The sequence below is a fragment of the Globicephala melas genome, chromosome 2 (assembly GCF_963455315.2).
Source record: "Globicephala melas chromosome 2, mGloMel1.2, whole genome shotgun sequence".
NCBI classification, from domain to species: Eukaryota; Metazoa; Chordata; class Mammalia; order Artiodactyla; family Delphinidae; genus Globicephala; species Globicephala melas.
In genome coordinates, this window is record NC_083315.2 from 33517352 (window position 1) to 33532079 (window position 14728).

The 14728-nt window shown below is 50.6% G+C and overlaps 1 protein-coding gene across 1 annotated transcript; it reads left to right on the forward strand.

Moving 5' to 3' along the window:
- The first annotated feature begins 10322 nt into the window (after nucleotides 1–10322).
- TLNRD1 (talin rod domain containing 1) lies at nucleotides 10323–13766 on the forward strand. The gene has a single exon (XM_030878472.3). The coding sequence runs from the start codon at nucleotides 12022–12024 to the stop codon at nucleotides 13108–13110; it is 1089 nt and encodes a 362-aa protein (XP_030734332.1). The 5' UTR covers nucleotides 10323–12021; the 3' UTR covers nucleotides 13111–13766.
- Nucleotides 13767–14728: the final 962 nt, after the last annotated feature.

Consider the following 14728-nt stretch of genomic DNA (forward strand, 5'->3'; position numbering starts at 1 on the left):
GCCCCAAGCCACCACTTTCCCGGGCCCGCCCTCTGCCGTCGCCTGCGTGGGACACGCCTCCAGCCCCGCCTCCACAGGCTGGAGGCCTCAGTGGTTCCGCCTCCCTGCCCTCGGTAGCCTACCAGGCCCCGCCCCGGCCCATTTCCTCCAGCCCTCACCTCCTGAAGCCCCGCCTCCTCCGCCATCTTGGCCCCGCCCCGCCCCACGGGTTTCTCCGGATGGTCCGGCTGAGGCTTTCACCCGGGGCTGGTTCGGACCCGAGTGCTCGCCTTCATTTTCCGCCAGAGGCCGACGTTTTTCTCTCTAACGCGCAGGCCAGGTCCAAAAATTCCCTCAGGGCCTCTAGGAATCCTCAAACAGCGCCTCACGAGGCCTCACGTTTTCGCCTGTGAAATGAATTAGAGCTGGAACTTCTAGGAGCTGCCTTTGCTCTAAGAAAGCAGGTTTCACGAGGTCGGTCACACGTTTCCTCCCAGTCTCCTGCAATTTCCTTTGAAAACAGCCTGTTGAAAACGAGTGAGTGGCAGGTAGAGCAACTTTCTCAGGAGATCGTGAATAGATCGGGCCCAGGGCTTTGCTGCTCAGCAGAGAGTTCAATTCGTCTCTCAATATTACTGTCATCTCTTGAAGTTGACAAAGCTTTTTAAAAAAAATCATGACTTCTCATCTGTAAAACAGCTTCAGTATCTCTTCTGATTTTAACCTAATACTGTCGGCTCTGTTTAATCCTTTCCAAGGTTGAATCATTCTGTTTTTTGATTCTTACTTAAAAAGATTCAGCCCAGAGATGCTTTAAAATTCCACGGATTTTAAATGGCTGATCTGCTGAGTTCTTCTAAATTTTTAATTGGATAAATAAGACACGAATCACTTACTGAAACTGTAGAATATTCGACCATCGTACAAAACCATTCTGCTCTATTCCACGCCAGCCACAATTCTGCTTCACACCAAACAGTTATCAGTCTGTCGAATACTGTATACATTTTTCTATACATTTCCAAACATCAAAGTGTCTCTAGAAATGGTTTGGTTGCATTTATATGTGTGTTTATGGCAGCACACTACAAATCGGTATGCGTATTAGCTCTTTTAAGGGTTTTCCACTTACCAGTATGACATGACGAACTTTCATTCTTTATACTGCAGTATAGTATGTTTGGGTATTAATATGCCAATAGTTTATTTCCTTATTACCCTACTGATGGGCATTTACTACCAATTCTTCTGCTATTACCAAAAGAAAAAAAAAGAGCCATAATAAACCTCTTTATTCATGCCTTGTGTTATGGGCTGAATTGTACCCCCCCGAATTTCACATGTTGAAGTCCCAACTCCTCAGGACCTCAGAATGTGACTGTATTTGTAGACAGGATTTTTAAAGAGGTAATTAAGTTAAAATGTTGTTAGGGTGGACCCGGATCCAATATGACTGGTGTCCTTGTAAAAGAAGAGGAAATTTGGACACAGTCATGTATAGAGGGGAGACCACGTGAAGACACAGGGAGAAGATGGACATTTACAAGCCGAGGAGAGAGGTCTCAGAAGAAACCAACCCTGCTGACACCTTGATCTGGGACTTCTACCCTCCAGAATAGAGAGAAAATAAATTTCTGTTGTTTAAGCCACCTGGTCTGTACTTCGTTATGGCAGCCCTTAGCAAGCTAATATATCTTGCTTGGATAAGATTATAGGCTACATATAAGAGAAAGCTGAATTTGTGGCTTAAACAAGACAAGAGAGTGTTGTTGTTACTGTTCTTCTTTTTTTTTTTTTTTGGTTGTTGTTACTGTTTGATTTTTCTTTCACAGAAACAGTTGGATACTAAGCATCTAGGGCTGGTATTTTGGCTCTTTGGTCATCTGGTACCTAGTCTTTTTCTCATCCTGTTCCATCATACTGGCCGGTGGCTTCCATCCTCAAGGTCACAAGTTCCTAAACAGCTACTGGAGCCCTAGCCATCAAGATGGCATTCATCCAGAGGAAGGAGGAAGGAAGGAAAGCCAATAGGAGCACACCTTTTAATGGAGTCAGCTTCTTTGGTTTTTGTTTTTTTGTTTTCTGCGGTACACGGGCCTCTCACTGTTGTGGCCCCTCCCGTTGCGGAGCACAGGCTCCGGACGCGCAGGCTCAGCAGCCATGGCTCACGGGCCCAGCCGTTCCGCGGCATGCGGGATCCTCTCAGACCGGGGCACGAACCCGTGTCCCCTGCATCGGCAGGCGGACTCTCAACCACTGCGCCACCAGGGAAGCCCGAGTCAGCTTCTTTTAAGCAGCCTACTTGGATGTTCCACACAGCACTTCTGTTTACATCTCATGGGCTGGAACCTAGCCTTCTCAGGGAGGCTGTCTTCTGGCTGTCTACATTGTCACTCCAAATAAAACTGGGATTCTGTTATTAAGGGAAAAGAGGAAGTGGACGTTGAACAGGTAACTATTAGTTAACAATGTCTGCCTCACCTTCAAGCTTAGGACCATTGAAGTTTAAAGCTCTCCCACTGTAGGGTGGCTGATATCGTGCATACATCTGTATGTATACACGCTGTGCCATTTCCTATTGACATTAAGCAGAAACAACTCATAAGAAAAAAATAGTTTTTTTCTTTTCTTTTCTTTTCTGAAATCATAGGGGAAATGTCATAAGCTTTCTCCCCAGAGCGCGTTGCTCCACCCAGTGGCTCAGTGCCCTGTCCTGGTGCAGTCATGCTAAAAAACATGCACAGCTGTGGCCGATCATGCGCTCTGCTGGGAGGGGTCACCCTGCTCACTTTGCCAGCTGCCAAGTTAAGGTGCAAAAGTGCTGGGATTCCTGGTCCGTAGTATCCAGTGATACAGAGAGAAAAAAAAAAAAGGCGTTTAGTGTTTTACAGAAGTTGTGTAAGACAAAATTCCAGGGCTCCTTTCATCTAAGGAGGAAATCAATTCAGTTTATTATCCAGTGATGTGCAAACATCTGGATTGATGGCATTTTCACCGATTTGAGGTTTGGAACTTGATTCAGTTCAACCCTGCGAGAGTGTATTTTTACTAAGGGTCTACTGTCAATCAAGAACCGCATGGGGGCACTGATGGAAAGAAAGATGACTATGAGAAAGTCCCTGCACTACAGAGCCTGCAAGCTAGCAGGGGACATAAACAATACACAGTAAGTATAATGCAGATTGCAGGAGGTCAGGACCTGACGGGATAATACGATGATAATAATATCCTTATGCTAAACAAGAGGAAACCCTGGTTTTGGAATGGCGTCATTTGTCTGAGGTCACACAGCTTGTGAAGTGGCAGGCAAGAATCCCAGCCCAGGTCTATTGGATGACGAGGTGTATCTCTCTCCCAGTGTAGCACCATCTCTATCTGGGTTAATCGTCAAGGCACTCAGGAGAGTTAAACTGGAGGCCAGATGGAAGACTCGTTGAAAAGGAGTCTGGAGGCAGGAATGCTCAGATGGGATGAGATAAGAGTATGAACCTGATATGAGGCCGTGTAGTAGGGCAGGAGAGGAGGGGACAGAAGTGAAAGAGATTGTATGGTCATGGCTTAAATGCGGCCACCGTTGCCCCGGGGTTTAATACTAACCGTACCTCTAGGTGGTTCAGTGACTGCAGATGGTAAAATCAAGCCCCCATCTACGCTCCATCTTAGGTGGCCTCAGCTGGGCTCCTCCTGGCTTGTGTCACGCCACAGCGCACAAGGATGTCTAGCAATATCTGTAATCAAGCAGGGATGATATTCAAACTGTTGAAAAACTGGAATGGCACAGTTTCCAGCTATTCAGGACCGAGAAGGTACCCTGTACCCCGAAGGGTACAGCTCGGTTCTGGAGGCTCTAGGGTGCCAAATATTAACCCTTTAAAGTCTGAATAATGGGGAATCATGGGAAGAGGGTCCTGAGGTTGGGGCTGAGGCAGAGACAGGGGAGGCCATGACCATTTATCATTCTTTACTTTAGTACTTTTTACCTCGGTGCAAGAAGAGTCCCCACGTATCTCCTGAGCTTTATATTTACTCACATGTAGCAACTAACTGATTATCTTTTGACTACAATTACAGATTTCCAGGAGAGGATGTGATGGTCCCAGGCTGGGGTGGGTGTCTGTTCCTGGTCACCATCATTACTTGAGAGCAGGACTCGTACCATTAAATTTAACACTTAAAACTTGTGTTTGCAAGAGGGAAAGGGGGGTGGGGTGGGAGGAACTGGGAGACTGGGATTGACACATATTACTGGGATTGACATATATTACTGACACTATGTATAAGATAGACAGCTGATGGGAACATACCTATAGCACAGGGAACTCTAGTAATGCACTGTGGTGACCTAAATGGGAGGGAAGTCCAAAAGGGAGGGGATATCCATATGTGTATGGCTGATTCGTTTTGTTGTGCAGTGGAGGCTAACACAACATTGTAAAGCAACCATACTCCAAAAACAAACAAACAAGCAAAAACACTTGTGTTTGGGCTTCCCTGGTGGCGCAGTGGTTGAGAGTCCGCCTGCCGATGCAGGGGACACGGGTTCGTGCCCCGGTCCGGGAGGATCCCACATGCCGCGGAGTGGCTGGGCCCGTGAGCCATGGCCGCTGAGCCTGCGCGTCTGGAGCCTGTGCTCCGCAACGGGAGAGGCCACAACAGTGAGAGGCCCGCGTACCGCAAAAAAACAAACACAAAAAAAACCTTGTGTTTGCCAAGCACCGTGAAGAAAAGTTAAAAGGCAAATGGTAAACTGGGAGGAAAACTCCAACATGGCAGAGACAAAAATAGCTTACAAATCAGTAAGAAAAAGATGAACTCCTTGATAGAAAAATGGGAAAGGAGATGAATAATATTTTTATTTCTCCAAAATAAATGAACCTATTTATACATAAAAAAAGTGCAGAAGTGATATTGCACGAGATATCAAAGAAATGCAAATTCAAATAAGATATAATTTTTTGCCTATCAGTGGGGCCACAATAAAAATAAAGATACTGTACATCATTGGCAAGGCTCAGTAAAAAAGCATTCTCATTCACTTATGGGGATGGGGAGTTTCTGCATGAAAATTACGTGAAATGTATCAAAACTCTAAAAAAATGCCTAATTCCACTGCCAACAATGATTCTGAGGAAACAGACAATGAAAAGAATAGAAATGGTAATAATACAGAGCACTTACTATGTGGCAGGCACTCTTCTAAATGCTGTACGTGTATTTCTTCATTTACGCATCGTAACAATCCTATGTAACGCTCTCCACGAGAGGAGAAAACAGGAACCACCCTAAATGTTCAACCATAGTAGGCTGTACAATGCACATTTACAATGCAAACAATGCAGTCATTAAATATGATGTCATCGATGTATATTTGTTGATAGTAAAGATGTTTATTTTATATTGTTAAATGATAAAATGTTATAACATGGCATTAAAACGATATAGATATGTATATGTATGTATGGGAAAATAGCTGCGAACATGTACGTCGTGGCTGCCTCTGAGCATGGGATTTCAAATCAGTTGTATTTTAAAAGGAGGTGGGGGGCTTCCCTGGTGACGCAGTGGTTGAGAGTCCCTCTGCCAATGCAGGGGACACGAGTTCGTGCCCCAGTCCGGGAAGATCCCACATGCCGCGGAGTGGCTAGGCCCGTGAGCCATCGCCGCTGAGCCTGCACGTCCGGAGCGTGTGCTCCGCAACAGGAGAGGCCACAGCAGTGAGAGGCCCGTGTGCCGCAAAAAAAAAAAAATGGGGTGGGGGACCCACATAAATGTACCAATGCTCCTAAAATACTGATTGATACTGTTCTCTTCACCAACATGTAAGAAAAAAAAGTCTAGTTTCAACTGAAATTCTCAGAATAATACACTTAATTCAAATTGTCTATAATACTGCAATTGCCTGGAAAATTTAGGGAAGTGATTTGAATTCTTCTCCTAAGAGGAAAAGGTAGGAATTTTATCTGTGTTATCTGAAACATCACCTATACGTTGCAGCACAGATATATGCAATTACGTTTAGAGAACTCACAAGCTCTGTTTCCAAAGAATTAGCTTCCTGGACCCTCCAAAACAAGCTGGTAAGAGAAATGGGGTGAACACACTTGCTAAGCAAAGGTCAAGCATTCAACCTTAGAGCTGTGAGCGGTAGATCACGATCACACACAGGCCGCACCCCTGCTGTGGGTTCATGAATGTCCATGACTCTGTCCATTACTGAGTAAGAGCTGCGGGCAACAGGATTTTGGTTCAATGAAACGATGCCTTCCTTGCAGAGAACTGCAAATGAATTAATTCATTGATTTATTACTTCCACAGACATTTATTGACAACCACGCAATGCGCTGGGTGTGGGGAAGAGATGAATAGATCAAGTCCTGTCCTGAAAGAGATGACAGGGTGGTGGGGAGAGAGTTAAGCTGACAGCTACAAATACACTATGCTCACGGCCACACTGAAGCTGGGCACACAGCACAGTAGGCACAAGGGAACAGAAATGCCTGAGTATGTCTCGGGGTCAGGGAGGCTCCATGTAGAAGGTGTGGGGAGCCTAGATCTCAGTACTTATTTTTTCTCCCCTACAGAATTCTGGAAAATGGAAAATACATCCAAAGATCATTAACCAGTAGGGAAATGGGGTAGAGAATTTATCTGTGAAAGCAACCTTCACCTCCATGTAGGGATCCCTGGTAAACTAGATCGCGGAGAGTTCCAGATCTCCCAGATCTTCGGACCTGAAGGCTCAGGTGTGCCTGCCATGCTATGACTGGCCCTACACACAGGCCTCTCTCACACACTCAGCTTCAGGTGAACAGAGACAGCACGGAGGGAGGGAGGGGGGAAGGTGGGGGGGGGGAGAGGGTGGTATCTGGGAGTGATGGATGAGATCCTGCCCAGGTGCTCTTATTGTATGGAAACAAAATACACCAGAAAGAGGACATGCTGGGTTAGGAGAGTGACCTGTCACACAGTGACCCTGCTCCTTAAATGAGCTGTAGTCCAATGTATGTCAGACCGTCATTCATCACCTGTGGGGATGAGTGAATCAGGGAGAAGGAGGGTTAGGGGCAAATTTTTCCAGATATAAATTTCTCTCCTTTAGAAGAGACATTGAAAGGAAGATATTAAGGACGATGCTTGGCCACGTGTAAGAAAGAATGCCTGAAAATGAACTGGCCCACCTAAGAGCACAAAAAACAAAACAGCGACACTGCTGCAAAGGAAAGATACATTAGGGCAGAGAATGCCCCTTACTGGCCACCAGGTGGCACTGTAGACCAGACACAGCTTGGTTGTTAGTCTGCTAAAATCTGGAGTGCAGTGTGAAAGTTGGGTATCAAAACCCAATAGGGCTAGATACATACAATGGAAAATTATTCAGTCTTAAAAGGGAAAAAAACTCGGACACACGTGACAGTATCAGTGAACCACGAAGACATTATTCTAAGTGAAATAAGTCAGACAGAAAAGGACAAATATTATGATTCCACTTATATAAGTTACTTAGAATAGTCACATTTATAGTGATAGAAAGCAGAATGGTGGCTTCCAGGGGAATGAGGAGTTATTGTTTAGTGGGTACAGAATTTCAGTTTGAGAAGATGAAAGGTTTCTGGAGATGGATGGTGGTGATGATTGCACAACAATGTGAACGCACTTAATACCACGGACCTGTGGCTAGGTTCACAAAAATGGCCAAATGGTAAATTCTATGTTATGAATATTTTACCCCCCTCCACACACAAGAAAATCAGAGGCTCATACTGTTGTCTTATACCTGCTTAAAGTCCAGGCGGAGGATGCACCTACTGGAATAGGCAAAGAAGGAAGGACAGGATTTTTCCCTAATCTGGCCTTTGTCATTTCCACCTTTCCTCCCCAAATCCTCAGTCAGCTCTCTATTTGCATCTTGTTCATTCATCTATTTATTAAATGCCTACTACGTGTTGGCCCTGAGCTGGGCACTGAGAATACATTCTCCAGTGGCCAAGCCATTTTCTGTACAGCCCCCAGCTTCCTCCTGTCTGTTCCATTCACCTTCCGCCAGCCAGTCCTTCAGCCCACAACTTTTGCACCTTGCTTCTGTCAATTTTCACTTGAATGGAAAATACTTTGCATGGTACCTTTGGCTCATATCATATTTGAATTTTAAAAGAGGATTAGAAGAAGTACCAGGTGGCGTTTTCTACAGAAAAAGCCCTTACTGCTGTGAGTCTAGGGGTAGAAGCTGCCTTCCTCTGTTAATCCAGTTAGACGAAAATATGCTTCAGCAACAAACAACCCTCAAATCTCAGTGGCTTCACAGTGAGTTTACTCTTTGCTCATGTTACATGTCCCACACAGTCAGTAGAGGGTCTGCTCCACAGTCACCTAGGCTTATGGAGGCCCCATCATCTTTCAGCTGCACCACCTAGAACAGTCTGCCGAGCAGCTGCAGCAGGGGAGGAGAGTGGAGAATTACAGATTGGCTTTCCACAGCCTCCGTCCGAGATAACGCACATCACCACCACTTACGTTTCATTGCTCAGAACTGATGACATGGTCCTGCCTAATTGCAACTGGACTGTCTGGTGAGTACCACTCTCTCGCCTCTAGTTTCTCGACTCTGTGCTCTCACTAGACCAATAGTGAAGCTGTGATGACCTGTTTTCCCTGTTGCTCTCTCTGGACTCTACTCTTCAGAGGGGGTAGAGCCCTCACATTACTTATTTTCTAACAGGGCCTGGCACAGTGTAGGTGCCCAGTGTTTGCAGAGTGGATGAAAGATGGTACAAAGTAAAGGTGACCTAGAGGAAGGTGGAGTCAGTATCTGGAAAGGATTAGTTTAGGAAGAGATGCCACATCTGAAAAATGAAGCAGGTAGGGCCAAGAAACCAATCCCATCCGATTTTAAAAACTAAACCAAACGTCACTGAATATAGCAAGACATTTTAGGTGTCACACAGCTCATTGCTGGGGTACAAGATTTCCGGCAACACCAACCATAGAAAGTGCCTATGTAGAAGAAAAGGAAGAGGTCAGGTGCCCCTGACCTCAGCGGCACCAAGTGGCTTTGGAAAAAACATTCCCTGATCCCAGAGCAGTTTCATGAATAAACTAGGCATGGAGGGAAGGGTCTGACTTTCTCATAAGTTTTCAGAGCTAAGTCCGACTGGGATGCTATTCCTGGGTTACCATGGAAAGACCTTGACTTACCCAACAGTTTTTCTCTGGTAGAAAAATAAAAGGGATTAATCCTACAGGAATTGCTACTAGTTTAGAAAATCGGCAGTTTTATTGGCCTTGGTTTGCAAAATAAGCGGGTTCATTTAGATTTTAGAAGATATATAAGGACCCTTTAAGTTACTGATATAAGCAGGGTGACTATCTATTTAGGTTTGGATCTGTTGCTACCAGTTAATTTATTAGTAACATGTCTCACAGTCACTCTCGAAACTGTTTCGGGTTGGACAATAAATCGCAAGGTCATCCTAGTTACAAGTGACCTTTACAACTGGTTGAAAAAAGGTGACACCAGGTCCGAGGAAGGGGCAGAAGAACAAACCTTTCCGTCGGCTGAACACACCCAGCTTGTGCTGGGCTGGGCACCTAGACGTGTTTCAGGACTAAGAGGTGGGGGGACCCCTGGGTGGGGGGAATGGGGGAAGCCTAGATGCTTCAACCACTTCCTGAAGAGTAAGGACTGGGTAAAAAGAAAATGAGGTTGGCGGTGGGCTCCTGCTCATGCATTTGCTCTCTTCTTGACCTTAGGAAGGCACTTAAGGCACCTGAGCATCACTTTCCTTATCTGTAAAATGGGAATAATGATGTTTACCTTCAAAGGCTGTTTCTCTTATTTCACTGTGGCCACTATTATTCCTATACAGCTGGAGACACAGAAGTTATGAGAGGGCAAACTGTGCCGGTGAAGGCTCATAAGTCTAAGAGCTACATTTATGAGCCCAGTACTCAGGCGGTCAGTCCACAGTATCTGATTTCGAAAGGAGAAAACGGATACTTGGAGAGATAACTTGCAAAAGGTCACACAACTCATAAATGGCTGGGGGAAGACTGACCCCAGGAAGTCTGGTTCAAAGTTCGCGCTCTAACTATACAAGGGCTATTTAGTTAAAGGGCGGAAGCGGGAAGCGTCTAGCCCGGCTCTGCGGGCTCCATCTCCAGGTCTCTTTTCTCATCCCGCACAGCCCCTCCAGAATCCCACCGTGGAAGAGGATCAAACACGACAAAGGGCGGGGGAGAGCTTGGCAAACCGGTCGACGTCCCGCAAAAAGCGATGACCGGACCCCAGCAAACCTCTAGGGGATGGTATCGAGCGTCCTCCTCCCTTCGGTCCAGAACACAGGCCACCTTTTAGACTTGCTCCCTGGGCGGGGAGGAGGCGTGGAGCCCCCCGGTTGGGCTGAGAGTTTACGTATGGCAAACTGGCGGCTGTGGCCCGGTCTTCCAAGACTGTGCGGCGAGCCCCCAGCCCGGGCGGGCCTGCCTCCGGTCCGCTCCCCCCGACTCTCCGCCGGGGACCACCGGCCGGGCGCCGCCGGCGTCCGCGTTGGGCTGGGGCGTCCCCCCACTGCCACCCAGCTTCCCGGGGGAGGAGCAGCGCATCGCGCAAGCATCCGGGAGCGGCGGAGGGGGCGGGAGGAAGGGCGAGAGGAGGAAGCGGGATTTAAACGAAAGGCGGTGACGCCACACAAAAGATTTCTATAGGCTCCAGGGAGGTTACGGCCGAGGCGGCGGCGGCGGCGGTGGCGAGCTGGGGGGGCGAGGCGCGGCCGGGAAGAGGAAAAGCCTCCAGCAGCCCCGGAGGGCGAGCGGGCGGGGGCGCACCCACGGCCGCGCTCAGAGGTGAAGCCGCGCGGGGAGAGGAAGCGGGTGTTTTCCCCTCTGCTTTTCGGCCCCCGCCCTTCCTTTCAGTTTCTCCCGGCTCGCTCGGAAGTTGGAGGTTGACAAAAATGGCAGGAGCCGGGGCCCGGGCGAGTTGCCGCAGCGCCGCGGGGACCTTCTGAGTTGGCCGGGCCGCCGGGGAGACGCGCGCGGCGACGTCCGATGCGCAGGGCCCGGGGTCTCGGGAGAGCTCAGCCGCTGCGGGCCCAAGGCGAGGCGGAGGCGACGGGGATGGACTCGCGCCGACAGCCGGCGGCGGGCCGCGGGGCGCGCGGTCCGGGAGGGCGTGCCGCCTCGGCGCCGAGCCGCGCTCTGTGAACCGGCGAGGCGGGAAGGGGCCGCCGCGGCTCCCGGCACGCCCGGGCGCGGCGGGCGGGCGAGAGCGCGAGCGGGGCGGCCGCTGAGCGCAATCAGTGCAGGCTCCCGCCCGACTCTGACTCGGCCGCGCCAGCATCGGCCACACCCTCGGCCCTGCCGCCGCCGCCGGCGCCGCTTCCCGAGAGCGGGAGGCAGGAGATGCCCACGGGGTGGCCGCGCGTCCCAGAGGGCCAGCCCCGGCCGCCGTCGCGGGGAAGTGCAGCCTGGCGGTGTCTGGGCGCCTGAAGCCCACGTGCGCCGCCGAGCCCGAGGTGGCTGACAGCAGAGCCCGCCTGAGACGCCGCCCGCGCTCCTCCCCGAGGAAAGGATTTTGATTTCAAAGGAAGGAAGGAAGGACAACTCCCAGCTTCCCTCTCCCGCCCCCCTCCCCCCCTCCCCCCCACTCGGGCGGTCGGACCGGGCCATGCCCAGGAAGGCGGCGGCGGCGGCGGCAGCAGCCCAGCAGAAGGGACTTTCCTGGCAGTCCGGCGACGAGGAGCGCGGTCTGTGAGTTTGCTCTGCTCCGGTTCATGGTTCCTGCAAGCCCTCCAAGAGGCCGAACGCTGCGCCCCCTCCCCGCGCCCCGAAGAGCCTCCTGCGTTCTCTGGCCCCCGGGCCCGCTCCGCGCCGCCCGGGCTCCGGCCGCCGCAGCCCAGTGCCCTCTGCCCGCGGCGGTGGATGGCATGATGGTGCGGGGAAGGCACCGCGGCCTTGGCCAGCTGAGTCGCGACGGCCGCGGGGGCGGCGGCATCGGCAGCGGCGGTGGTAGCGGGCTCCCCAGCGGCATGCCAGTGCCCCCCGGGCGCGATGGCTAGCGGCAGCGCTGGGAAGCCCACTGGCGAGGCGGCTTCTCCGGCTCCAGCGAGCGCCGTCGGCGGGGCTTGCTCGCAGCCCCGGAAGAGGCTGGTGTCTGTCTGCGACCACTGCAAGGGCAAGATGCAGCTGGTGGCCGACCTGCTGCTGCTGTCGAGCGAGGCGCGGCCCGTGCTCTTCGAGGGCCCCGCCTCCGCTTGGGCCGGCGCCGAGTCCTTCGAGCAATGCCGGGACACCATCATCGCGCGCACCAAGGGGCTCTCCATCCTCACTCACGACGTGCAGAGCCAGCTCAACATGGGCCGCTTCGGGGAAGCGGGGGACAGCCTGGTGGAGCTGGGAGACCTGGTGGTGTCCTTGACCGAGTGCTCCGCCCACGCGGCCTATCTGGCGGCTGTGGCCACGCCGGGCGCGCAGCCCGCGCAGCCGGGCCTGGTGGACCGCTACCGCGTGACACGCTGCCGCCACGAGGTGGAGCAGGGCTGCGCAGTGCTGCGCGCCACCCCGCTCGCCGACCTGACCCCGCAGCTGCTGCTGGAGGTGTCGCAGGGCCTGTCGCGCAACCTCAAGTTCCTGACGGACGCGTGCGCCCTGGCCAGCGACAAGTCCCGGGACCGCTTTTCGCGCGAGCAGTTCAAGCTTGGCGTCAAGTGCATGAGCACGAGTGCGTCGGCGCTGCTGGCCTGCGTGCGCGAGGTGAAGGCGGCGCCCAGCGAGCTGGCCCGGAGCCGCTGCGCGCTTTTCAGCGGGCCGTTGGTGCAGGCGGTTAGCGCACTGGTGGGCTTCGCCACCGAGCCGCAGTTCCTGGGTCGCGCGGCGGCCGTGAGCGCCGAGGGCAAGGCGGTGCAGACCGCCATCCTCGGCGGCGCCATGAGTGTGGTGTCGGCCTGCGTACTCCTGACCCAGTGCCTCAGGGATCTGGCGCAGCACCCCGACGGGGGCGCCAAGATGTCGGACCACAGGGAGAGGCTGAGGAACTCGGCCTGCGCCGTGTCTGAAGGCTGCACCCTGCTATCTCAGGCTTTAAGGGAGAGGTCTTCGCCCAGGACTTTACCGCCAGTGAATTCCAATTCTGTGAATTAGCACCCTCCCACCCTCATCCCATTCTTTCACCCCCCCCCCAGGCTAAAGGAAGATACTTATCCTCTGCCCCTCTCCATTTATACCAAAGAAATCAAAAGTGAACTCCCCCACCCCATGTTAAATGCTCGAGAGGAATCTTCCAGAAGGCAGGGCCATGCAGACCATATACACACGCACTCGCACTCGGAGGGCCCCCGGTGCCCAGCAGCCCACCCCAGGAGATGGAAGATGTGTCATCTGCTGGTTGCGGTATTACCCCTGCCCCCTACCCCGGCTCCCCTTCTGGAATTCCTCCACTAAATTTTATTATTAATTGGGCAGGAAGGAGGTCATGGGTTCATTTCTTTTTTGGTCTTTTTTTTCCCCCCCTAATTAAGAGAAAGGTTACCTCAGTTTTCTCTCCTTAGACATGGATGTAGCTACCTTTTTTGTATGTTGTTATTTTTTTAAGCAGTCGTGATGGGTTAGGCGTATACTTGGTGTGGAAAGAGTATGACTTTGCCATGTGATTTGCAAATGGGGGGAAAAGCTACTGTGAGTGTGTGTTTTATTTTTTAATTTACACTATAGAATGATTCCCCCCCCATGTCAAGTTTTTACCTTGCATGTACTGGAGTATTTATTTCATCTATTAATAAAATGTTATGTTTCTCAGATGGCTTTTTGCAAGTATTGTTGATTTTCAATCATTGTAATGTTGCAGGCTGCATGCCATCCATGGAAAGGCGCCCTGGAAAGTTTGCTTGGGAGCAATGAGGTGGGTCCCCAACCTTCAGCCCTTTCTGCTTTTTCGTCAAGAGTTAACGTCTTTGAGCAGCCTAGAATTTAAGAAGAGAGAACTGTGTGTAACACTCTCCTTGTAGAGGCAGGGGACACATTTATGTTTGGATTACGTATAGTGCTAGAGTGGGTTTTCTTTCCTGTTTCTCCTGGAAAGTAGTTTTGCTTCCTTTGTCCCCTCTGATTTTTCTGTCCTAATGAACAGGGTTCAGACTGACTGCAGTCTGATTTCTATTCCGCCTGTCTTTTTCAGGGTAAGCCTCTTCCTAATCCTGTGTGGAATGCCAGCCTTCCCAGGTCAGAGAATCTGTGTATGGACCTGCAAAAGTACTGTACATCAAGCGAGAGTAAGACAGGTCTGTTCAGACAAGATCCAGTTGCTCATGGTTTTAGGAGAAAACAACACAAAAACGTAGAGTGTTCTAGACTGTTTTAATAGAGGGAGAGGTATTCTGGAAAGTGTGAGAAGAGCTTTCTAGACCCACAGCATGTTTGCAGGCAAAGGCTTATTTTTGTGACCTTGATCTGATATGCCCCGGTTGATTGTATGTTGGAAGGATGCTTTGTTCAATGAAATTTGGAGTTATTTTAAGGTAGTTGGTCCCTTCTGCAGACAATTTTAAGAAAAAAATCTTTTGGGGGAGGGGCTGTATGGTTTTGCTGACCCTAGCTGAGTTTTGAACATTTTCCCACTGAAAAAAATAACAAATGTATTTGCCGTGCTTATCCTGAGAGAGCCACATGGATAGAACTCATACACGCTTTAAATTTGCTCCATTTACATTTTTCTTGGGATTTGTCGTGCCTAAGCCTTTGCAGTTCGCACAGATCTGAAAAG